The 25,932-nt window shown below is 44.4% G+C and overlaps 1 protein-coding gene across 1 annotated transcript in view; it reads right to left on the bottom strand.

Annotated features, from left to right (window-relative positions):
• Positions 1 to 7,167: 7,167 nt before the first annotated feature.
• Positions 7,168 to 25,932, bottom strand: part of hdlbpa (high density lipoprotein binding protein a) — a 112,687-nt gene continuing 93,922 nt past the window's right edge. Inside the window, exons 21-28 of the mRNA XM_068041781.1 lie at positions 25,276 to 25,415; positions 24,817 to 24,921; positions 20,124 to 20,258; positions 16,992 to 17,135; positions 16,187 to 16,366; positions 13,723 to 13,839; positions 12,824 to 12,952; positions 7,168 to 10,453 (exon numbers count right to left, since the gene is read on the bottom strand). Of these exons, the coding sequence (XP_067897882.1) occupies positions 10,364 to 10,453; positions 12,824 to 12,952; positions 13,723 to 13,839; positions 16,187 to 16,366; positions 16,992 to 17,135; positions 20,124 to 20,258; positions 24,817 to 24,921; positions 25,276 to 25,415 (1,040 nt within the window). The 3' untranslated portion in view covers positions 7,168 to 10,363. The remainder of the gene's footprint in view (positions 10,454 to 12,823; positions 12,953 to 13,722; positions 13,840 to 16,186; positions 16,367 to 16,991; positions 17,136 to 20,123; positions 20,259 to 24,816; positions 24,922 to 25,275; positions 25,416 to 25,932) is intronic.

The raw sequence follows: 25,932 nt of genomic DNA, 5'->3' as shown, positions 1-25,932 counted from the left end.
GCAAAGGCAAACAATATGTTAATGGTGTGTTGAAAGACAAAGCATTAGTACAGATTAGGTGTGAATATACTGAATATAGAACATCAGCAGTGACTGTCTCCGGCTCCGACTGATTCCACGTGGATTCCAACTGCAGTTTCACCCATCATGCTTTGAAACCACCCAGGATCACAGGTATCTCCGAGAAATACAACGTTCCTCGGACTGCTACTCTCGCCGCATCCTGAGATCTACACTCAGTGCTATGCGCCGCCATATGCACACACTGGACCTCTCTCTCCAGCAGCACCGTCTCACCTTATCTCAAATCTGTTCTACTCCGCAGTTTCATCTCATCTTACGTCTCATCCGACGCATTAACAAAAAACTTTTTTTCTTCCTTTCAGGTGTTAAGGAACGCAAGCTCCAGCAGCTGATGGGGACTAATGCCCCTCCAGATCCTCCTTCCGCTTCACTTCCCTCTGACCCCACCCCTTCTGATCTGACCCCTTGCCGTGTATTCACTATACCCTCTGACCTCCCCCTCTCTGATGCTGAGCGTTCTGTACTCAGCAAAGGACTCAGTTTTATCCCCTTACGCCCCCACCTCAATGAATTTCGCGCTCGGCATGACGTTGAGTTCTTCTTCCGTCGCCTCCGCCTCCGGGCTCACTTCTTTGACCAGGAGTCCTCCCCCCGACCAGCAGACCCATTCACCCGCCTCCAGCATTCTCCCTCTACCTGGACCCCTCACCCTGGCCTCTTACCCGCTCTTGATCTCTTCATTGAAAACTGTCGGCGAGACATTGGTCGTCTCAATTTCTCTGCCCCCCTCACTCACTCTAACCTGTCCCCCTCTGAACTTGAGGCACTCCGTTCTCTCAGGTCTAACCCCGACATGGTCATCAAACCTGCAGACAAGGGTGGTGCTGTTGTTGTATGGCGTACCGACCTCTACCTTGCAGAAGCTCAACGCCAACTCACAGACACCTCTTCCTACCTCCCTCTGGACCATGACCCCACCACCGAACATCAAGCCACCGTCCAAAGGACTGTCACTGACCTCATCTCCTCTGGAGATCTTCCCTCTACAGCTTCCAACCTCATAGTCCCGCAACCCCGGACAGCCCGCTTCTATCTCCTTCCCAAAATCCACAAACGGGACTGTCCCGGCAGACCCATTGTGTCAGCCTGCTCCTGCCCAACTGAACTTATTTCTTCCTATCTAGACTCTATCTTTTCTCCGCTGGTCCAGTCTCTTCCCACCTACATCCGTGACTCTTCTGACGCCCTACGTCATTTTGACAATTTCCAGTTTCCTGGTCCCAACCGCCTCCTCTTCACTATGGACGTCCAATCGCTCTACACCTCCATCCCCCACCAGGATGGTTTGAGGGCTCTCCGCTTCTTCCTGGAACAGAGGCCCAACCAGTCCCCATCCACCACCACCCTCCTCCGCCTGGCTGAACTTGTTCTCACATTGAACAACTTCTCCTTCAACTCCACGCACTTCCTTCAAGTAAAAGGTGTCGCTATGGGTACCCGCATGGGTCCTAGTTATGCCTGTCTTTTTGTGGGATATGTCGAGCATTCTTTGTTCCAGTCCTACTCAGGCCCCCTCCCCCAACTCTTTTTCCGGTACATTGATGACTGTATCGGTGCCGTTTCCTGCTCCCGCCCCGAACTCGAAAACTTTATCAACTTTGCTTCCAATTTCCACCCTTCTCTCACCTTTACATGGTCCATCTCTGACACTTCCCTTCCCTTCCTCGACTTCTCTGTCTCCATCTCTGGGGATAGGTTGTCTACCAATATCCATTATAAGCCCACTGACTCCCACAGCTACCTCGACTACACTTCTTCACACCCTACCTCCTGTAAGGACTCCATTCCATTCTCCCAGTTTCTCCGTCTCCGACGCATCTGCTCTGATGATGCTACCTTCCATGACGGTGCTTCTGATATGACCTCCTTTTTCCTCAACCGAGGATTTCCCCCCACTGTGGTTGACAGGGCCCTCAACCGTGTCCGACCCATTCCCCGCACCTCTACCCTCACCCCTTCCCCTCCCTCCCAGAACCGTGACAGGGTTCCCCTTGTCCTCACTTTTCATCCCACCAGCCTCCATATCCAAAGGATCATCCTCCGCCATTTTCGCCACCTCCAGCGTGATGCCACTACCAGTCGCATCTTCCCCTCCCTTCCCCTGTCAGCATTCCGAAGGGATCGTTCCCTCCGCGACACCCTGGTCCACTCCTCCATTACCCCCACCACCTCGTCCCCGTCCCAGGGCACCTTCCCTTGCAATCGCAGGAGGTGTAACACCTGCCCATTTACCTCCTCTCTCCTCACTATCCCAGGCCCCAAACACTCCTTTCAGGTGAAGCAGCGATTTACTTGTACTTCTTTCAATGTAGTATACTGTATTCGCTGCTCACAGTGTGGTCTCCTCTACATTGGGGAGACCAAGCGCAGACTGGGTGACCGCTTTGCGGAACATCTCCGCTCAGTCCGCAAGCAGGACCCTGAGCTTCCGGTTGCTTGCCATTTCAACACTCCCCCCTGCTCTCATGCTCACATCTCTGTCCTGGGATTGCTGCAGTGTTCCAGTGAACATCAACGCAAGCTCGAGGAACAGCATCTCATCTACCGATTAGGCACACTACAGCCTGCCGGACTGAACATTGAGTTCAATAATTTCAGAGCATGACAGCCCCCCACTTTACTTTCATTTTTAGTCATTTTTAGTTAATTTTTCTTCCTTTTTTTTGCATTCCTTTTTACATTTTTTGCATTTATTTCATTTCATCTTAGTTTGTTCAGTTTGCTTACCCACTGTTTTTTTCAGGTTGTTTTTCTCTAGGTTTGCACTTGCTGATGTTCTATATTCAGTATATTCACACCTAATCTGTACTAATGCTTTGTCTTTCAACACACCATTAACATATTGTTTGCCTTTGCTCCGTGACCTTTTGGTCAGCTATGTGGCCTGGTCCAATCTGCACCTTCTCCTTTGTTATCTCTTGCCCAACCCCCACCTCACTTGTTTATAATCTGTGACTTTTCTAATATTTGTCAGTTCCGAAGAAGGGTCACTGACCCGAAACGTTAACTCTGCTTCTCTTTCCACAGATGCTGCCAGACCTGCTGAGTGAATCCAGCATTTCTTGTTAGTGCAATTTTAAAGTGGGTGCAGGAAGAGAGACCTGGGAGTGGAGTGTTTGTACACAAATCTTTGAAAGTGGCAGGACAAGCTGTGAAGGTTGTTAAAAATGCATATGGGATCGTTGGCTTTATTAATAGATGAATAGAGTACAAGGGAAATATAGTTATGCTACACCATCATAAAACAGTAATATAAATATCACCTTAAATGTAGGTGGTTACAGAGGTAGGGAGCATTGTATTCTATTTTGGGCACCACACCTTAGGAAGGATGACAAGGCAGAGGATGCAGAGGAGATTTACTAGAATGATATCAGGAATGAGGGATTTCAGTTTGTGGAGACTGAGAAAGCTGGAGGTTGTTCTCTTTGGAGCAGAGAAGGTTAAGAGGAGATTTGACAGAGGTGTTCAACATCTTGATAGTTTTGGGAGAGTAAGATCTGTTTCTAGTAGAAGGATCAGTAAACAGAGGATACAGATTTTAGATGATTGGCAACACGAGGAAACTTTTTTCATGAATTGTATGATCTGGAATGCACTGCCTGAAAGGGCGGTGGAAGCAGATTCAATAATAACTTTCAAATGGGAATTGGATAAATACTTGAAAGGAAAAGAAAAAAAATCAGGATTATGGGGAAAGAGTAGGAGAGTGGGACTAATTGGATAGGTCTACCAAAGAATTGGCACAGGCATGATGGGCCAAATGAACTCCTTCTGTGCTGTATTGTTCTATGGTGGGGTCCAAACACTCATTTCAGATTTGTTTTGCTGAAGGTAGTGTCTGGTAAACAAGTTGAGTTTTTTTTAACACATAAAGTTTAAACTTTAAGGCACAGAGGGGAAGGGAACTTTCCATATGGGGATGAACTAATGAAATATTCTGTTCTATTTGTACAATTTCCCCATGTCTAAAATAAATTATGCTAAGGTAGCATAGTAATAGAGGTAGACGAGTAGACTTAATTTTGAGACCAGTTTGGATTGCTTATACCCCATGTTTTGTCTATTGTTTCAGTGATCAGAAACACGTGGATTGCTCTGTGCACCAGCTTTGCAGGTAGAATCAAATGCCTTGAATTTTCACTGTTCTGAGTGTATAATTGGGGAATGCAACTTCTTTGGCAGACAAATGGAGCAAAAGTCAGTTTTCCACTCCAAAATCAATCGACCCAAATTCACTAGCACTTTATTGCTCTTCCTGCCAAGTCCCAAGTGGATTCAACTGTTATACCACAGGGTGACTTTAGACAACTATGGAAAAATCTATGCAGTCAGGGTGCAGTACAGCTGTACGTTAGTCAGGTGACTGATACACTGCTCAAGGATAAATGGCAAATTTTTTTGGCACTTTTGGCATCACAGCAAGACAATAGGTCCATCTGGTTTCATGGGGATGCTACTTTCCCAAGGTCCAGGGTGCAATAGAGATCAACTTTGTTATAGGAGCTCCTGCAGAAAATCCCCTCGAAAGGAAAGGCTGTCACTCTGTGAAAGCACAGTTTACATGTTAACATCTATGTGAAAAATTGTCATGAGCCATTTGTATTTCAATATTCAATCCAGCTGACCTCTTCAGTGAGTGGAAATCGTAACAGATGGCTGGTAATCTGCCATGGATAATAAGTGGCCCAAACAGCAGCAGAAAAACATTATGAGCCACGACTGTACAATAATTGCCATCGAGTGGGCTGTTAGGGTGTTAAAACCTTGGGAGGTCGAAAACATTTCCTGATACAAATGAGAAATGCCAGACTTGCATTTCTATAGCGGTTCAGACGTTAGGATTCCCAAAAGCGCTTTATAGCTAATTGAGTACACTTTTTAAAAAGTACTTATTGTTGTAAAGTAGAAAATGAAATAGCCATTTAGTGCACTGCAAGATCCCACAATCGACAATGAGATAATGACCAGACTACATGCTTTTTAGTGATGTTGGTTGAGGGATAAATATTGGCCAGGAAATTGTGGAAAATTCCTTCTTTAAGTAGTACCTTGGGATCTTTTACATGTACCCGAAAGGGTAGGCGGGGCCTTGGTTTAACATTTCAACTGAAAGATGGCACCTTTAACATTGCCAGCCTAGATTTTGTGCAGAAGTCCCTGGAGTGGCACTAGAACCCACAACCTTCTGACTCAAGACGAGAATGCTACCACTGAGTCATGGTAAATAAGCTGTAGGCTTGAGTCACATTTGTCAGTTGCTGCAACTTGGAGGCTTCCCTCAGAGCCCGCATACAAGGTATGTTGTTCCTTAGTGATTGATCTTTTCAGGCAAATACCCACAAATTGTAGGTGCCATGACACTCAAACCATGGAGAAGCCCTTTCCTCATTCTCTGATGTAAAAGGTGTCAAACCCTTATTCAAATTCCTCCAGCTATCTCTCTGCATAACCTGGTGCTAACACCCTCACTATCTGCTCACCCCAGCCAGACTCTGAGCTGCTTTGTGGGAGCGAGTAAGGGGTAAAGTGAGAGGTTGAGCTGAGGAACAGCATGGATGCTGAGGATGCCCCCTCTCAATGGCCTCATTTTTCACAGGCACCCCTTTCTTCTGTAACAAGATTGAGCAAACTAGGTGAAGATTATCACTGGAGGAGCCTGTACCAAGTGACAGGAGAGATGTGAAGGAAGAAATATGGTGAAATCAGCCTGTTAAAGTGCAGGAAGGGAGTTTAGGTTGTGCTTTTGAGTTATTTGCTGCATGGCCCTGAGTTAATGTGCTCCAGTTCCAGGAAGGCACTATGACACCAAGTTGCACAACTATTACTTTTAAGAGCACAAAGATGGTGTTAGAATGTCACCCTGCCTGCCAGGTCATTGAATTTTTTAGCACTAGTTTGAGGGTGAGAGTTGGCACTCAATGCCACCTCCCTCCACATTAACACAAGTGACATTTTGGCAGATTTCATACACAGACACTCAGGGAAGGGAGGTGTTCTGGGGGCAGTGGGTGGTGAGGGTTAAAAAGGAGTGGTGGAAAATATTGCAGGCTTGATGCTGTTAAGATTTTGGCATTACACAGCAGCCAAGAAAGCCTGCAGATTTGCCCATGGAAGCTCAATCATTCAAATAATGAAGATCTATAGTAATTAATATTTAGTTGCCCAATCTATATGTACAAAGGAAGCATCCCAGAGGTAGTACAGAAAACAGCTGGAGAACTTATTAGACATTCCACATAGCTTAGACACACCATTTTCATCCCTAGCTTTCGATCAAGGGAACAATGCTTCGTGAAAGCATGTGGATTCATTCATGTAGCTACCTGGCTGATAATATTAAAGGAAATCACATGCAGCTGTCCAAAGATTTTGTGGGATAAAAGGTATCAAAGGATGTGGAACGAAGGTGGTTAAATGCAGCTGAGGTACAGATCAGCCATGATCTAACTGAATGACAAACAGGTTAGGGTTAGTGGCGGTGGCGGCACAGTGGCTAGCACCGCAGCCTCACAGCTCCAGCGACCCGGGTTCAATTCTGGGTACTGCCTGTGTGGAGTTTGCAAGTTCTCCCTGTGTCTGCGTGGGTTTCCTCCGGGTGCTCCGGTTTCCTCCCACATGCCAAAGACTTGCAGGTTGATAGGTAAATTGGCCATTATAAATTGCCCCTAGTATAGGTAGGTGGTAGGAATATGGAATTAGTGTAGGATTAGTATAAATGGGTGGTTGATGGTCGGCACAGACTCGGTGGGCCGAAGGGCCTGTTTCAGTGCTGTATCTCTAAACTAAGGTTCAAGGAGCTGAATGGCCTAGTCCTGTTTCTATGATGTGGCTGTAGCAAGAGGAATCAACCCTGGTGACTATTACCAGCTCAAAGAGGACATGCTACGTCACCTATCCAGCCATATATGTTGCTTGGTAATTGGTCTACCCAATGTTTTGTTTCTAAAACAAAGTCTACATTGGTGGATATCCGTCATTCTATCCAAGACCGCACCAAACAGGATGAATGATAATTTCACACATTGTAGCAGCTAGCCTCTATGCAGGATTTACAAAAACCACAGGTGAGCAGTCCAGAAACACTAGTTATTCAATTTTTTTATTTTGGATTTATAAAATTCCAGTGTCATCCATATCTCCTGTACATTTGCATATCTCCATTCAGAGTTAAGGCCAATGGGTCTTACATGGAAACTGCTTGTTCTTTGTATTGCATCAACATGGAAGACTTGAACAAGTGTGAGCAGTGAAAACAGGCCTGTTTCTCAAATCCTTCATTACTATAATATCAACAGGGCAGGGGTCAATAGCAGACAAGAAAAATGGCATTGAAACATTGATGGTTTGAACAAAAGGACAAAAACAAAAAGGACAAAAACAAAAGGCCATGGTACCTAATGCTTGGACATCAACTTTGAAAGTAAGCTGAACCTAAAGTGTGCTGTCAGGCTGGCAACACTGGCTGAACAGTGTTCTGCTGGAGAACATGGTACCAAACATGCACCTAGGTGATCTTGGTACATTATTGCCACTTTGCTCTCTACATTAGGGGAAAGTCAGCCTTCAGCTAGCATTCTCAGTCTGCACCAGAAAAGGGAATTGTACACTGAAGCCCTGAGAAGATTAGCAAGTTGTTTCAAAAGAAAAGCCAATTTTTACCCCAGGTAAAATCAAAGTATTATTAAATTGACATCTACAATTTTTGTTTAAATTTGCAAGGTGCAAACTCACAGATGTGCATGTGTAAGCATACAAGTGTAGTCCCACCTCAGCTTTAAAGTGCCAGCAAGAGCCTACCATAACTAAAAGATAGTCAGGTTCTGAGAGAGGCAGTATGTCCCTACACACGAAGGAGCCACTAATCTAACAGTTACTCATTCAGAAACCACTTAATTACTGCTATATCGCCAGGTGAATTGTAGGAACTCAGCCTGATATTGGCTGTCAACTAGATCAGAGCCTAATCAATTCAGTTCTTTGGGGGTGGGGGGTATAAAAGGATACAAGGGGAAAAAAATGGCTATTTATTTTCTTCCTGTTTAGATGTGTGACAGGAATGCTCAACAATCTAGGTAACTTTCAATTGATTAGAAATCAACTCAGTACCAGTTTTCAGGAAGATTAAAAAGTCAGGCTCCCATCAGAACCAGCTCTGATTAAGAATCAAGAAAAATTCACAGTGAAGTGATTGGGTTTTCCATTAGGTCGACAGGAAAATGACTTTGAAACCAAAGTCTGAAAATAAAATGGCTTCAACTCACTGGACTGCACGTCCTGAGGCAAAAGTCTCTTTCACAGTGAAGTGAGACTACAGGGAACCAGTGACAACAAGAAGTAAAAATCAAAACAGATGGCCTCATTTTCAATAGTTTAGTGTTTTGTTACATTTTCTTTTCGATTTCAGCAAGTTGTTTCTTGAAACACCCAACCATAAAGGACGATGAACACATCCCTACCACGCCCACCCTCCCCCCACCCCAACCCAACCCATGAAGGTAGTAAGAACCCAGTCACTGGGAGCGGAATTGTCAATGGTGGGTGAGACCCAAGCTGTAAAAGGAGATGCACTTCCTTTTCATGCAGTCTGCTCTCTCCTCCCCGCCCTTCCCACCAACCTTTGGGTAATCTGTCCTGTGCATGAGGGTTAGCCAAGCTGCGTGTGAATTAACCCTAGTGCACGATTTATTAGGAACCAAAATCTGGTTAATAAGATTTACCCTTAGCCTGACAGTGTTGACCCAGAATCTGTAGTGCTGGTGGGGGAAATTGCACAGCTCCCCCCTTCTTACTGTTCAACATGGGGACTCCTCACCTGCATGAGGAAACAAATTCCACTTTAGAATGGGACAGATTCTTTTTCCCTCATGAAACTGTTTACATCAAAATACAAGTAGGTGGTGTATTTTGTACATTCTGACATTAGAAAGTACATTCTATAATTTAGCTTCTCCCAAACTCTTGGAATTGATGCACTGACTGGCCCAAAGTCAATATCATGCATGTGAGATATGTATAATATATACACACGTGCACAAAACTCTGATAATTTAGTGCTTTTTCTGTACACAGAAACACTATGTAAAGCCAAGGGTAAATAACCTATGGCATTCCAATTTGTCTCAGGTTTCCTCAATGGAACCAAAATTTCTTATTAAAAGAAAATCTGCATTATGAAAGAGAAATTAGGGAACAAATAAACTGACCATTTGAGGGGTCTTTGCAATAGGAGCAGGCTGTATGTTCAAGGCCTCACCCTTCATGATAGCTCATCAGTCACTGCCCTGGCTTTGTGCCGTTTGCAAACAGCAAGTCAGCCAATGAGTCTTTGGCTGTGTGACAGTTTAAGAGAATCCATTTGGCTTGTTTTTGCATTTTTGTAATCCCCTCAGTGCTCATTTGCTGTTGGCCCTGTTATGATAAGTAGAGCTCCATTTACACTCAGGGGTATGTTCACGGTTTCATTTTTGGATAAAGCGATAGCACTGTGCGCACAATGGCCTATCCCAGAGGATGGGAAGAAGCAACAGACGCTGTGAATATTGAGCGACCTTGGAACAATGGCACACTTGATCAGGAGGAACGTGGCCAATTTAGGATTCAGGTTTTAATTTAAACTGGGTCAATCTACGTCAGTTGCGCATGCTGTGGTTTAACTGGGATTGCCGATCGGATTCACAGCCAAGTTCCAAGTGCAAGTGCTAAAGTGGGCTTAGAGCTCTATGGCAACTGGCAGCTGAAGGGTTAAAACGATTGCACTCTACTAGGAAAACTGCAAAGGCAGGCAAAAGGATGCTGGCTCCGGGGGAATCAGGAGACCACAACCCCCACCCAGTCTTTGCTTCAAACTCCTGCAAATGTCGACTCGACTTTGAAATAAACTGCAAACCAAGTCGCGTGTCCTGTGTGGAGTCTGGATAAATGTTGCAATTTGGGCCACTGCACATAAAACAAGTCAGCAATTGATTCAGCGCCTGGCTGTTTTCAAATCGAGTTGTGTTTATCAGGGTATGCGGAACGCCATGGGGTTTACAGCACGCAATTGCGTGATTATAAATGAGGCTCACAAGTACAGCCTTCAATCACGGCAGATGAGTTTTTGGAAACGATTGTGACACAGGAAGTCATTTTTGCTATGCTAATTATTTGCTAGGCCGTTGAATTGGAATCAAACAGGAAGCACATCTTGGCAGCCCAGCAGTACGTGGGAGAGGCTTAGGGTTGAGGGCGAGGGGGTGGGGGTGGGGGGGGGGGTTGCTGGAATAGAGCTTCTTCCTGCTCAGAATCTCTTCGGTCCCCATGGTGAAGTCTTTGGAGCAACCGGAGCACCAAAACTTGGGAAATCTTCGGAGCTGCTCATATCTGGAGCCTGAGGAGATTAAGAATTCAAGTTACTTAGAAAGTCAAAAAAAACTTATAGGGTTTTCCCCAAGTAAATCAAAACAGAAATGCAGAACTATAAACTGAAGACTTTTAAAATTTAACGCAGGTTCAAATTCAGACCAGAGGAGAAGGTATCCTCTCGGACAGGCAAATGGTGGCTAAGGCACCACCACTTCATCTTTGAAACTTGAGATTTTATACTTACTGGCTGAAAATCTAGCCCTTAGTTTCAAACCTGTTCCAGTTGGAGATGGAGGCTCAAGAATGGAAGGCTCCTCCCCAGGGGTGGAACTGCGAAATATACACTCCAAGAGGGTCGCAAATTGTTTGGGAGTGCAGAGAGAAAGAATAACCCCGGCTTGTGCTCCAGATCTGCTTCCACTGAGCGTGTGGACATGAAGGTTCAAATGTTACGCCGCTTTTCAAGAAAGGAGGTAGAGACAAAACAGGGAACTACAGGCCAGTTAGCCCATCAGTTGTTGGGAAGATGGTGGAAACTATTATTAAAGAAATCTTAACATTGTACTTGGAAAAGCATAGTATGATTAGAACAAGTCAGCATGGTTGACTAAAGGAAGATCCTGCTTGACAAATCTCTTGGAGTTTTTTTTGAGGATGTAACTAGCACGGTAGATAAAGGGGAACCAGAAGGTGTAATATACCTGGATTTTCAAAAGATATTTGATAAGGTGCCACATAAAAGATTATTAGGCAAGATAAAGGCTCATGGTGTTGGGGGTAATATATTAGCGTGGTTAGAGGATTGGTTAACAGACAGGAAAAGAGTGGACATTAATGGGACATTTTCAAGTTGGCAGGCAGTGAATAGTGGGGTGCTAAAAGGATCAGTGCTGGGGTCTCAGCTATTTACATTCTATATTAATGACTTGGATGAAGAGACAGAGAGTAATGTATCTAAGTTTGCTGATGATACAAAGCACGATGGAAAGGTAAGCTGCGGAGAGGTTGCAAAGAGATATAGACAGATTAAGTGAGTGGGCAACAAGATGGCAAATGGAGTATAATGTAGGGAAGTGTGAAGTTGTTCACTGGTCATAAAAATAGAAAAGCAGACTATTTTTTTTTAAAAAAGGTATGAAACTGATAAGTGTTGATGTTCAGAGACACTTGGGGTACTCGTACAAAGAACGCGCAAAGTTAACATGCAGATGCAGCAGGCTATTAGGAAGGCAAATGGCATGTTGGCCTTTTATTGCAAGGGGATTGGAGTACAGGAATAAAGTAGTCTTACTGAAACTGTACAGAGCTTTGGTGAGACCGCACCTGGAATACTCTGTGCAGTTTTGGTCTCCACATTTAAGAAAGGATATACTTGCACTAGAGGCAGTGCAGCGAAGATTTACTAAACTGGTCCCTGGGATGAGGGGGTTGTCCTATGATGGGCCTATATTCTCCAGAGTCTAGAAGAATGAGAGGTGATCTAATTGAGACATACAAGATTCTGAAAGGGCAGAAGCTGAGAGATTGTTCCCACTGGTCAGGGAATCTAGAACATGGGGACACAGTCTCAGGATGAGGGGACAATCATTCAGGACTGAGATGAGAGGAAATTACTTCACTCAAAGGGTTGTGAATCTTTGGAATTCTCTACCCCAGAGGGTTGTGGAGGCTCCATCATTAAATACATTTAAGGCTGGGATAGATAGATTTTTGGTCTCGCAGGGAAGCAAGGATATGGGGAGCGGGCGGGAAAGTGGAATTGAAGCCCAAGATCAGCCATGATCGTATTGAATGGCGGAGCAGGCTCGATGGGCCATATAGTCTACTTCTGCTCCTATTTCTTGTGCTCTTGTGATTGTCACCCTACAGGTGGCTGGCATGCTAAGATACCAGATACGTGCATGAAGAAAAACGTTGTGAGCCCCAGAGACCTGTGGAACTGGTCAAGCATTCGGGAGAGGGAGAAAGAGTGAAAAAGTGTGAAAAGTCACTATTTGGCAGGAACTGGGCTGGATAGCAATCCAATAATCCTTCTGCGGCCTCAACTGATTTCCATGTTCAGTCTTAAATATCTCAATTGTTGAAAACTAGTTTTTTTTTTGATGCAATGTTTCTCCCCTACCCCCTCTCCCTAGCACCCTCTAGGTTTCTTAGTCCTCATAATGCCCCAATTCCAGGTTGCTGGAGCCAGGCTGCATCTTGACGTTGTCAGGATACACACAAGAGCTGCCTTGGGGTCAAGGCAGCCAATATATATACTGAAATGGAAATTATTTTCATGTATTCCAGTAACCATACACGGCCCGGCAGGACATGCACGTGCAAAAGAGAGACAGTCCTTTGCCTGTCCACGTACCCGCAGTTAAACAAGATGGTTAAGCATGAAGATTCCTACCTTTTCTGTGCCGCTAGTCCATGGAGCATCTCTCACCACAAAGCCCTTGGAGGAGGTTTTTGGTTCATCCATGCGTGATGCTGGCTTCATGTATGCCTGCAGTGCCTCATTATCAACAACACCTGACATCTGAGGGAGAAAGCAATTTGCACATTAGCAGCAAGCTACCAAGACACTCTCAGTGGTGAAATCACACACTCTAACCCGCAGTCAAACAGTGACAGCCAACTTCTATTGGAGGTCAAATCTTGTCCTGCTCAAGTTTTGAGCTTGTTGTCTAAATTCCACACATTTACAGCTTATAATGTTAATTTACATTCCTTATAAAAGGGGGCTTTCAATATGGGGAATTGACTCTTAATCCAGCTGATTCTGGCTCTCTCCACTGCATTGATGGATATTGAAATGAGATTATTTGTCGCTTGAATTGTACACTGACTGCAAAATATTGGGTCAGGCTCAGTGCAATCTCAGTCGACTTATCTAACAACAATAATTTGCATTTATATAGCATCTTTGATGTAGTGAAACATCCCAAGGTGCTTCACAGGAGTGTTATCAGACAAAATTTGACACCGAATCACATAAGGAGATAATTGAACAGGTGATCAAAGCTTGGTCACAGAATCAGGTTTTAAAGAACATGTTTAAGGAGGAGACAGAGACAGTGAGGTTTAAGGAGGGAATTTTAGAGCTTGGGACTTAGACGGCTGAAGGTACGGCCACCAATGACGGGGCAATAGCAATCATGGATTCACATGAAGCCAGAATTGGAGGAGTGCAGAATTCCCTGAATGAAGACTGGTTTCAGTAATGTAGCCATGTCATTGGAAGGTCTGCTGATAAATGGGGTGTACTGCTTTGTATTGGCTGAGCAGCAACACTCAATTTGTACTTACATATTCCTCCTCCAGGTTTAGGAGATGGTCAATAGCCTCATCCACATTCTCAGGCAGACCAGTCACTGTGACATGGTCCAGATCTTCTGCCCCAGACTGCGGGAAACGGATGTCAACCTGCAGCACAGCAAAAAAAGCAAATCATGTGAATTACCCATATTTGGAAAGTGCCTGTGAGGCATCAGGTAAGATCCCATTGAGGAGCATTACAACTCAAGTTAAAAAGACAGAACACAGAAATAGCAATCATTTAATATAAAAACAGAACAAGCAGGTCAGGCATCATCTGTGGAGAGAGAAACAGTTAACTTTTCAGGTCGATGACCTTTCATCAGACCTGGTAATGTTAGAAATGTATCATGTTTAAAGCAAGTACAGAGGCAGGGAAAGGGGGAGTGGAGGAAAGAACCAAAGGGAAGGTCTGTGATAGGAAGGTAGGAGTGATTAAATGATATAGGGGATGATGGTGCAAGACAAAAGGAGATGGGAATGGGACAAGTAAAGAAACAAATGATGGCTCTAGAGGTGTAAATGTGCAAAGCAGAATCGTCACATTGCACCCAAAAACAAAAAAAAAAATGGGTGCAGTGGATATGAACTGAAATTGTTGAACTCAATGTTAATTCTGGAAGGCTGTAGAGTGCCTAATCAGAAAATGACGTGCTGTTCCTTGAGCTTCACAGGAGCAATGTAGGAGGCCGAGGACAGAGAGGTCACAGTGGGAGCAAGGTGAAGAATTAAAACGACAGGCAATTGGAAGCTCAGGGTCATGCTTGCAAACTAAAGAGGTGTTCTGCAAAATAGTCACCCAGTCTGTGTTTGGTCAGCCCACTGTAAAGGAGACTGCATTGTGAGCAGTGAATACAATAACACTGAACTGCAAGTAAATTGCTGTTTCATCTGGAAGAAATGCATGGGGCCCTGGATGGTGAGAAGGGAGGAAGTAAAAGGACAAGGTATAGTTGATGGAACAGTTTCTTCACAATACCGAAAGGGGAAGATGTGTTTGGTGGTGGCATCACGTGAGAGATGGTGGAAATGACAGAATGATTCGTTGAATACGGAGGGTGGTAGGTGAAAGGTAAACCTTTCAGAGAGGCAAACAGGTTGAGGTTTTGCTTCCAGCTCTCTAGTGATGATATTTTAGTCATGCTCATCTCTCTTTCTTCCTTCCTACTGGCAAAACTCCTGATCCCTGCATGACACCCTCCCAACTTCATTTAGGGTCTGTCCCTAATATTCTACCATTCCAAGGCACAGGAACACCTGCTTGCCAGACAACCCTTGCTTCTCAGCAGAAAGAGCCTTGGCTTGGTTGCGATAAACCCATCCATTTTCACTACAGATCTGAAACAAAGCAAAGACAAGCTGAGTAATCAGCATGTAGCCTGAATGGACCAGGTTTGGATAAATGGGATTGAATTTCCGGCTAAGCTCTAACACATATTCAGTGTTTAAGGATGATTAACTGCAACACCACATCACTGCCCCTTTAATCAGGCTCTTGCAGAGACATGGCTTTTATTTCCATTTTTCACTTCAGTTGGTGAACTGTGAGCAGGCTCGATAATCTTTAAGAAAAGCTTTTGATAATAATCCACTTACTGCACAAACTGCAACAGCTAGTTTTCTTTCTCACCTACACAGAACTGATTCCAGTTTATTTCACCAACTGAGGCTACCTAACATCAGAATTAATTGAGTCATTCACACACATTTTCTCTCCTCTACTGAAGGTACCGTATCATATGGTTATAAATAAAAGACTATCTAATCTATCAAGTCTGCCCGATTCAGACATTGTGCAACCTCATATCCCCCATCGCCCTGACCCCCAGATGTACACCACCCCGTTGCATAGGTTCCACTCAAACACTACCATCGCCACGCCCCGATTCACACTGTCATGGCCCAGCCACCTCCCCACCAAAGTCGCACGCTGCCATTTTCCAAACACCGCGCCCCACCCCCCCCCCCGTGACACACTGCATTGCCCAACCGCCCCCCCCCCACTGTGACACATTGCATTGCTCAACCACCCCCGCCCCCTCCCCACCCCCAGTCACACGCTGCCATTGCCCAACCCTCCCCACCTAGTCACAGTGCAGATGGGAAGCTTTGATGAGAGATCCTCAGCTAAGTTCCCATGCTTCAGGTGTGAACCTGGACAGGAAGTGCTGGTATGGTAACTCATCGTGACAATGGAATATGTGGACATTACAGCTGAGTCAGATCCAGACTTTATCCACACCAGTGCACTCTCCAGTAGCAGTAGCTGAATGGTGATCAGAAGCAAGAACCATTGCTCCACAATTGCAGGGCAGTTGCAACCATAAATGTATGTTTTTTCCCCCAATCGGAACACTGCCCTTTCTGGTTTTGCCCTCAGCATAACAGTTGATTTTGGCCTCAGGTGTAGAATCATTTGTAATCACTCATGCTAGAATTCAACAGGTCAGCTCACCTTGTAGTCCTCCATGATCTTTCGGATGGCTTTCCCACGGGCACCAATAATACGGGCATGGACTCTGTGGTTGAGAGTAATGTCCTCGGATATCATCTCCTCCAGCTCAGACACAATTTTCATGATGGCTTGCTTGGCAGTTTCTGTATTTTTTTCATACCCTGTGATAGTTATCTGATCCTAAAGCAGAGAAACAAGCAGAAGTTAAGAGCAACAGATAGACCATGTTCATGCACTATAGCATGACGTAATGTCTGCCTTGCCGAGCAAGGCCACTGACTTTTCCCTTCACCTTGCAACACCAACCTTACCATAACAAGGTGTCCTCGCTCCAGTCAGCAGTGAACTGTAGTGTTGACCTTCCTGAATGCCAGCAGACTTGGGTCACCATGCTCCCTCCAACATGGATTTCAATGTTACAAAGAATTAGCAGCACAGAAACAGGCCACTCTGCCCAACTGGAAAGCTGTTTCCCCTGGCTGGGAAGTCTAGAGGTAGGGGTCACAGCCTCAGAATAATGGGTCAACCATTGAATGTGGAGTTGAGAAACAACATTTGCTCATTTGGAAATCCGGTGCAGACAAGATGGGCCAAATGGCCTGCTTCTACACTATAACAATTCTGTGACTCTGTAATTCTGTGATCAGCCATGATCTTACTGAATGGCGAAGCAGGCTCAAAGAGCCAAATGGGATTTTTTCTTATGTTATATTCTTACAAGGTTGTCCGTACCCAAACTGTTGTCAGGGTCAGAGGGAGGGGTCCGTACCCAAACTGTGTCGGGGTCGGAGGGACGGGTCCTTACCTGATTTTCATCATTCTTGTCAGGGAATTGCACGTTGACGTCGTGATCCATGCGAATCTGAGTAATAACTGCACCTTTCCTGCCGATGATCTTTGGATGATATCGAGGATCCACAGAGATTGTCAATTTGAAGCTTCTCAGAGCCTGTAGGAGAGAACAAGTCAACCGTAACTTAGTTGGACAACTCCATACGGTGCCAGACTTTGCTCATATTTTAAAAAATACATTCTCTGCTCCAGGCATCTGTATTACTTCAAACCCTCTCCCACAGATATAGCTCAACCAAAATCAGAGCCTAGCCTTTACCAGTCTGAGTCATGATTAGCAATTCAAAAAGGGAGTTGAACCTCTGTTTGAGGAAGTATACACAATGTACTGAGCATCAGAGGTGGTGCTGTTCATCAAATTACTGATATTGAAATCAAACCCTCAGCATTCACAACACTGCTTCAGACTTTAATTGTACACAACAGCATGAAAATTAATGCATCTCAATCAGATCACATGACCTAGAAGCCCTACACAACATGTGTGGCAATGACACGATGATAATTAGCAGTGGTCTTCTCAGATTCTTGAAGCCCCTCCCCGAATCAGCTCTTCCGAGAGGGATTACAAATACAGGAAAGAAAATACTTCAAACCCAATATAACAGGAAGCTAGCTTAAACCTTGGTTTTGCAACCTTTAATACCCATACCTGACAAAAACTATCAATCTCAGTTTTGAAATTTTCAACTGGGCCCCCAGCATCAACAGGGGAGAGAGTTCCAGATTTCCACTGCCCTTTATATGAAGTGCTTCCTGCTATCACGCCTGAATGGCCCAGCTCTAATTTTAAGGTTATGCCCCCTTGTACAGGACAGTCACACCAGAAGAAATAGTTTCTCTCTATCTACCCTATCAACTACTTCAATCATCTTAAACACCTCAAATTAGATCACTCAATCTTCGATAATCAAGGGAACATTAGCCTAGTATATGCAAACCGTCCTCATAACTTAACTCTTTAAAAATTTTATTCTTCCATGGGATGTGGGCGTAGCTGGCAAGGCCAGCATTTGCTGCCGATCCCTAACTGCCCTTGAGAGAAGATGGTGGTGAGCTGCCTTCTTGAATTGCTGCAGTCTATCCGGTACGGGTACACCCACAGTACTGTTAGGGAGGGAGTTCCAGGATTTTGATCCAGCAACAGTGATGGAACGGTGATTATATTTTCAAGTCAGGATGGTGTGTGGCTTGGAGGGGAACTTGCAGGTGGTGTTGTTCCCATGCATCTGTTGCCCTTGTTCTTCTAGGTGGAAGAGGTCATGGGTTTGGAAGGTGCTGTCAAATAAAACGCTGCGAGTTGCTGCAGTGCATCTTGTAGATCGTACACATTGCTGCCACTGTGCATTGGTGGTGGAGGGAGTGAATGTTTAAGGTGGTAGATGGGCTGCCAACCAAGCAGGCTGCTTTGTCCTGGATGGCATCAAGTTTCCCAAGTGTTGTTGGAGCTGCATTCAAATCCAGGCAAGTGGAGAGCATTCCATCACGCTCCTGACTTGTGCCTTGCAAATGGTGGACAGGCTTTGGGGAGTCAGGAGTTGGGTTACTCACGCAGAATTCGCAGCCTCTGACCTGCTCTTGTAGCCACAGTATTTACTTTCCTGCTCCAGTTCAGTTTCTGATCAATGGCAACCCCCAGGGTGTCGATAATGGGAATTCAGCAATGATAGTGCAGTTGACTGTCAAGGGAAGATAATTAGATGCTCTCTTATTGGAGATAGTCACTGTTTGGCACTTGTGTGGTGCGAATGTTACTTGCCACTTATCAGCCCAAGCTTGAATGTTGTCCAGGTCTTGCTGCATACGGACACGGACCGCTTCAGTATCTGAGGAGTTGCGAATGGTACCGAACATCAGCGAACATCCCCACTTCTGACCTTATGATGGAGGGAAGGCCACTGATGAAGCAGCTGAAGATGGTTGGACCAAGGACATTACCCTGAGGAACCCCGGCTGCAATATCCTGGGGCTGAGATGATTGGCCTCCGACAACCATCTTCTTTAGTGCTAGGTATGACTCCAACAAGTGGAGTTTTCCCCCCGATTCCCACTGACCTCAGTTTGGCAAGGGCTCCTTGATGTCATACTCGGTCAAATGCTGCCTTGATATCCACGGCAGTCACTCTCACTTCACGAGTTTGTCTCTTTTGTCATGTTTGGACCAAGGCTGTAATGAGGTCAGGAGCCGAGTGGCCCTGGCGGAACCCAAACTGAACATCAGTGAGCAGGTTATTGCTGTTTAAGTGACACATGATAGCACTGTCGATGATACCTTTCATTACTTTGCTGATGATCGAGAGTAGACTGATGGGGCAGTAATTGATCAGATTGGACTTGTCCTGCTTTTTGTGGATAGGACATACCTGAGCAATTTTCCACATTATCTGGTAGATGCCAGAGTTGTAACTGTACTGGAACAGCTTGGCTAGGGGCGCAGCTAGTTCTGACGCACAAGTCTTCAGTACTACAGCTGGGTTGTTGTCAGTGCCCATAGCCTTTGCAGTATCCAGTGCCTTCAGTCATTTTTTTGATATCACGTGTAGTGAATCGAATTGGCTGAAGACTGGCATCTGTGATGCTGCGAACCTCAGGAGGAGGCCGAGATAGATCATTCACTCGGCACTTCTGGCTGAAGATTGTTGCAAATGCTTCAGCTTTATCTTTTGCACTGATGTGCTGGGCTGCCCCATCATTGAGGATGGGGATATTTATGGAGCCTCCTCCTCTGGTTAGTTGTTCAAATGTCTACCACCATTCATGACTGGATGTAGCAGGACTGCAGAGTTTAGATCTGATCTGTTGGTTGTGGGTTAACAACCCTTTTAAAATGTTTGCGGTTATTATAATCCAAGCACTCTGCACTTCATGCAATGATTTTTACAGGTTCTCCTCTACCTGCCTCTCCAAATGTAACTGTCCCACCAGATTATGAAACTGTAGGATGCCACTCACTACAAGCCATGTTAGGGTATCTGGAATACACCAAGGGCACTGGCCTGGCATGAGCAATGGTAACTTTGAGATGTTTACACACATGTAAATTTAGATGTCTTGAATCACCTATTTGGCAACGGAGCATGCTTACCCGGTCCTCCTGCTCCATCTGCAATTCCTTGACCCGCTCATTCAGTCCTTCCCGAGCTCGGTCCAGGTGAGAAGCCAAACCGGTGATTTTAATGGTGTCAGATTGCTCCTCAGGAGGGGGGACAGCAATGTTCACCTAAATTTTTAAAAAATTAGGAAAAAAAGTTAGCAATACTAACTTGGGGCGGCACCGCAGCCTCACAGCTCCTGCCTGTGTGGAGTTTGCAAGTTCTCCCTGTGACTACATGGGTTTCCGCCCACAGCCAAAGATTTGCAGGTTGATAGGTAAATTGGCCATTGTAAATTGCCACTAGTGTAGGTAGGTGGTAGGAGATTTGAGGGAAGCTGGGGATGTGGTAGGAAATATGGGATTAATGCAGGATTAGTATAAATGGGTGATTGATGGTCGGCACAGACTTGGTGGGCTGAAGGGCCTGTTTCAGTGCTGTATCTCTCTATGACTCCAAGACTAAATTTTCTCTATATTTTCATTTAGAGTCTTAGAGTCAGAGCACAGAAACAGGCCCTTCGGCCCATCGTGTCTGTGCTGACCAAGTACCTACCTATTCTAATCCCAATTTCCAGCACTTGGCCCATAGCCTTGTATGCTATGGCATTTCAAGTGTTAATCTAAATACTTCTTAAATGTTGTGATGGTTCCAGCCTTTACCACCTCTTCAAGCAGTGCGATCCAGATTCTAACCACCCACTGGGTGAAATCATTTTTCCTCAAATCCCCTTTAAACCTCCTGCCCCTTACCTTAAATCTACACCCCCTGGTTAATGACCCCTCCGCTAAGGGAAAAAGTTTCTTCCTATCTAATCTATCAGTGCCCTTATAATTTTGTATATCTCAATCATGTCCACCCTTAGCCTTCTCTGCTCCAAGGAACAACCCTAGCCTATCCAGTCTCTCTTCATAGCTGAAACGCTCCAGCCCAGGCAATATCCTGATGAATCTCCTCTGCACCCCCTCCAGTGCAATCACATCCTTCCTATCGTGTGGTGACCAGAACTGTACACAGTACTCCAACTGTGGCCTAACCAGTGTTTTATACAGCTCCATCATAACCTCCCTGCTCTTATATTCTATGCCTCGGCTAATAAAGGCAAGTATCCCATATGCCTTCCTATCCACCTTATCTACCTGTGCTGCTGCCTTCAGTGATCTATGAACAAGTACACGAAGGTCCCTCTGACCCTCTGTACTTCCTAGGGTCCTACCATCCATTGTATATTCTCTTGTCTTGTTAGTCCTCCCAAAATGCATCATCTCATACTTCTCAGGATTAAATTCCATTTGCCACTGCTCCGCCCATCTTACCAGCCAATCTATATTGTCCTGGTTGTGTTCACCAGTCCGTCTCACACAATGTTATCTGTATTCCAAAAGGGGAAGGAAGGGTCATGCAACATGTTTTTGAATTAAAATACAGTGAAACCTGGTCCTACAGACATTCCCTAACAGTCCAAAATATTTCACATTATAAACGATACAAGAGACATTCTGAAACGACAGGCACTCTCAAATTATGGACTATGGACAGTTTTCAATGTAAAAAGCCAGACTTGATGCATTTTACACCTTAAAACATGGGACATGGGCCCAGGTAAAGTTTTTCACAAGCAATGTCACCAGTCCCTAATTAGAAGGGTGATTTTAATTAATTTTCCCCATGTCTAATATGACCACAAAATGTAAAACATATGTTTTAAAATTGATAGCACCAGTAGGAAGTCCTGAAAGCGTCCTGCCTTAGCCGCTCTGATGACACAGATTATCAGAAGGGACTGCATGTGTCCTGAGTGGCTCCATTAAGTGAATATTAACATGTGAACTCAAGGATGAGCAAAGGCCATTAGGCTTATTGAGCCCAATCTATCCAAGCAATGGTACAATCATGTACACCACTTACCCAACCCATGACCTACCAACCAATTGGGAAAAGGGAAATCTGCAATCAATTCAAAAAGATTGTGGGAAATTCCTCTTTGATTCCCTAAAATAGTCAAATAAGACTCTAGGAGACCACCGTAGGTATTATCACTTCAATCACAGCTAATTAAGAGCGACCCCCTCCAAACTAAAATGCCTTATTCTCTCCAGTCCCCTTTGAAAAGAGCGCTGCAACTCTTCACTCATCTCATGTTTCAGTAGTCGGTTATAAATTCTTCCTGGCATTCAACCCAACTCCTTATCTACACCTTTTACATATGCCTTCTAGTCCTACTATGTCTATACAATTCAAAGAAACCACGCACTAGACTACGGGTTTAAAATGGAGAGATGATTCAATTCTATCCCTGCATGTCCCAAAGTTGTGGGGGAAATGCTGGAATCGATTATTAAGGTCTTAACAATGCACTTAGAAAGTCAAAGTATGCTAACAAAAAGTCAATATGGTTTTACAAAAGTCTTTTGAGGATGTAACTAATGGGGTAGATAAAGGGGAACCAGTAGATGCTTGGATTTCCAAAAGGCATTCGATAAGGTACCACACAAAATGTTAACACACAAGGAAAGGGTGCATGGACTTGATTAATGGAAAAGAAGCAAAGAGTAGGGATAAACGGGACATTTTCAAGTTGGCAGGCTATAACTAGTGGAGTGCTGCAAGGATCAGTTCTGGGGTCTCAACTATTTATAATCTATATTAATGACTTAGACAAGGAGACCAAGAGTAATGTAACTAAGTTTGCAGACGACACAAAGCTAGATGGGAATGTAAGGCGTGAGGAGGACACAAAGAGGCTGCAAAGATATATAGACAGGTTAAGTGAGTAGGCAACAAAGTGGCAGACGGAGTATAATGTGGGGAAGCGTAAGGTTATTCACTTTGGTAGTAAGAATAGAAAAGCAGAGTTTTTTTTTTAAAGGCGTCAAACTTCTAAACTTCAGAGGGACTTAGGGGTACATGTGCAAGGAACACAGCAAGAATGGTTCGGATGAAAGATTATGTGGGGTTAGATTGGGTGGCTAGCTTTTTCAGCTGGTGCAGACGTGATAGGCCGAATGGCATCTTTCTGTGACGTATCTTTTCTTTGGTTCTACTATCAAGCTGAAACATTAACTCTGTTTCTCTCTCCACAGATGCTGCCTGACTTGCTGAGTACTTACAGCACTTTTTGTTTCTATTTCAGGTTTCCAGCATCTGCAGTATTTTGCTTTTATTTTATTTATTTATTTAGAGATGCAGCACTGAAACAGGCCCTTCGGCCCACCGAGTCTGTGCCGACCAACAACCACCCATTTATACTAATCCTGCATTAACCCCATATTCTCTACCACATCCCCACCATTCTCCTACCATCTACCTACACTAGGGGCAATTTACAATGGCTAATTTACCTATCAACCTATTTACCTATTTAGTGTGAATCTTTGGAATTCTGTACCTCAGAGGGTTGTGGATGCTCCATCATTGAATAGATTTAAGGCTGGGATAGACAGATAGACAGGAAATCAAGGGATATGGAGAGCAAGCAGGAAAATGGAATGGAGGCAGTAGGCCAGCCATGATTGTATTGAATGGCAGAGCAGGCTCAAGGGGTCATATAGTCTCCTCCGCTCCTATTTCTTATGTTAAAGTAAACAGCCATAGCTCTTGGAGCCCATCCTCATCACCAAGGACTTCAATGCCAGACCAGTAACTCATGACAGGCTAGGGAACTGACCCAGAGTTGCTCAAATCCAGTGAGACAAACACCATCAGCTCAATCTTTTTTAAAGAATATTTTATTTAGCTTTATCTTTAAGGGGTATGGATGCCAGGTAGGGAACTACTTATTAGCTCGACAGGGGTATCACATGTTGGATGATCCTGAGCCTATGTTGCTACATGTCCATACTCAAGTCCATTTCTAAGGGAGTGAGAGGTTACAGTGACAGGGACAACATAATTATAAAATCCACCACTTCTCCTGGCTATGAAGATTTGGGCCCAATTTGATCAAGATGGCAATTTAATAGCTATAAAATCTAAAAGTAAATTTATATACAATTCTTTTTTAAAGAAAAGTAACCATGGAGCAGTGAAAGGGTGTCACAACTGGTCTCAGTGTCCACAGGCTGGGGAAGGAGAAATAATTAAGATTCCAGTTCCATATTACAATTCAGGGACCTTTCCAGTAAATTGTGTGTTCGGGGATGAGGTATGACGAGCGACTAGAGAAACAGGGGTCCTTTTCACTAGAGCAGGGGAATCAGGAGGAGATCCAACATGAGTTAGCAAAATTAGCGAAGGGTTTTGAAGCTATGTCCAGCGGTTGGGGAGTTGGTATCTGGAGGGTATAAATTCATCATAAAAGATTAAAAGGGAGAGGTTAGCTCTTTTTTTCAAAATATAACACCGGTGGTTTGATTTGGCCTGCCAGAAACAGCATTGGATGCAGAATCCATAATACCTTTTAAATGGGAAATGGATAAATATTTGAAAAAAGATCCCGGCATACAGCAAGCCAATGGGTCTAGGTGGACAGTTCCCTCAGAGAACAGGCTAGAGGGGTCAAACAGCAAATTTCTGTATAAAGTTTTATGTTTCCAGGATAGTGCAGGTTTAACTATAAATGACCCCACAATGAACTGCTCAACAATACTGACTTTCAGACTGACAGAGAGGGGTAAATCCACTTGAACGGAGCAAACTGTCTCAGTTTCAGACTGCCAGTTACAGATTAGCACAGCAAGTTTTTACCTCATACTCCTCCATCATCTTGCGTATACCACTTCCCTTCTGGCCAATGATATAACGATGCAGGTCAAAGGGTACCTCTACTTCGATTGTAACAGGAACCAGTGCCTATAAGAAAGCATCAAAAATGAGAAAGTGCCTTTGTCCTAGAGTCCAGAGCTAGAATTTACTATTGGTGACAACAGAAGCATCATCATGGAATTCCTCTATCTGTAAACTGTTAAATAAGTGGGATAATGCCTTCTGCACTTGTTCTTGTATTTGATTTTACTTCACAAGCTGAAAAACAAAAATTGATTAAATTATTTTCTTTGGAAGTTTGTCATCGGTTGTGTTATTATATTATTACAGCCCTCTAGCAGCCTGCTATATTATTACATCCTTTGTTTGACTATTGGGCTTCTATTATGTACTCTCAGCCTCTCTCCCCTATTGAAGCAGCAGTCACTGTTTAAAACGTACCAGCAAAGCATCTCTGGCTGACTCACATCGCTCCTTCCGCCCAGAAATGATAATGATGTCATTTTTCCGGGGTACAGAGGGATCGACCTCCTTAACCTCTCCATTAGTCTCTCCATTCTCATGGACTTGCTGCTCGTGTGCTGTGAAAAACAGAGCAGGTCAGACTGAATGCGTTTTATTCCAATGCATGGCTTGTCCACCTGTGATTCTGGGCACACTTTACAGACCCCACTAATATAGACTGTAAACTGCATTTTGCTGCCTCCACACAAGGGAAAAAGGTGACAATTAGGAAGGCAGTCAAAAATATTCACAATACTAGGGGAGATCAAAGAGAATGACAACAGGACTGTGTTTTCTTCCCCAAGAGATTTGCCTTAAAAACAAACAACAAATTGTATTTTATAGCACTTTTAACATCCCAAGGCACTTAGAAACGTAATCAGATAAACATTTATACTGAGACAGAGGAGGAGACATAAGGACAGGTGAAAGCTTGATCAAAGAGGTAGGACTTAAGGAGCATCTTAAAGAAAAAGAGGTTGAAAAGGGGGAGTTGTTTATGGACTGAATTTCTGAGCTTGGGGTCTAGACAGTTGAAACATGGCTGCCAATGGTGGGGTGAAGTATGTGGGGGACACACAAGAGATCAGAATC

The sequence above is a fragment of the Heterodontus francisci genome, chromosome 11 (assembly GCF_036365525.1).
Source record: "Heterodontus francisci isolate sHetFra1 chromosome 11, sHetFra1.hap1, whole genome shotgun sequence".
NCBI lineage: Eukaryota > Metazoa > Chordata > Chondrichthyes > Heterodontiformes > Heterodontidae > Heterodontus > Heterodontus francisci.
The sequence above is the reverse complement of the archived record's forward strand: the minus strand, read 5'-3'. Positions and strand labels throughout refer to the sequence as shown.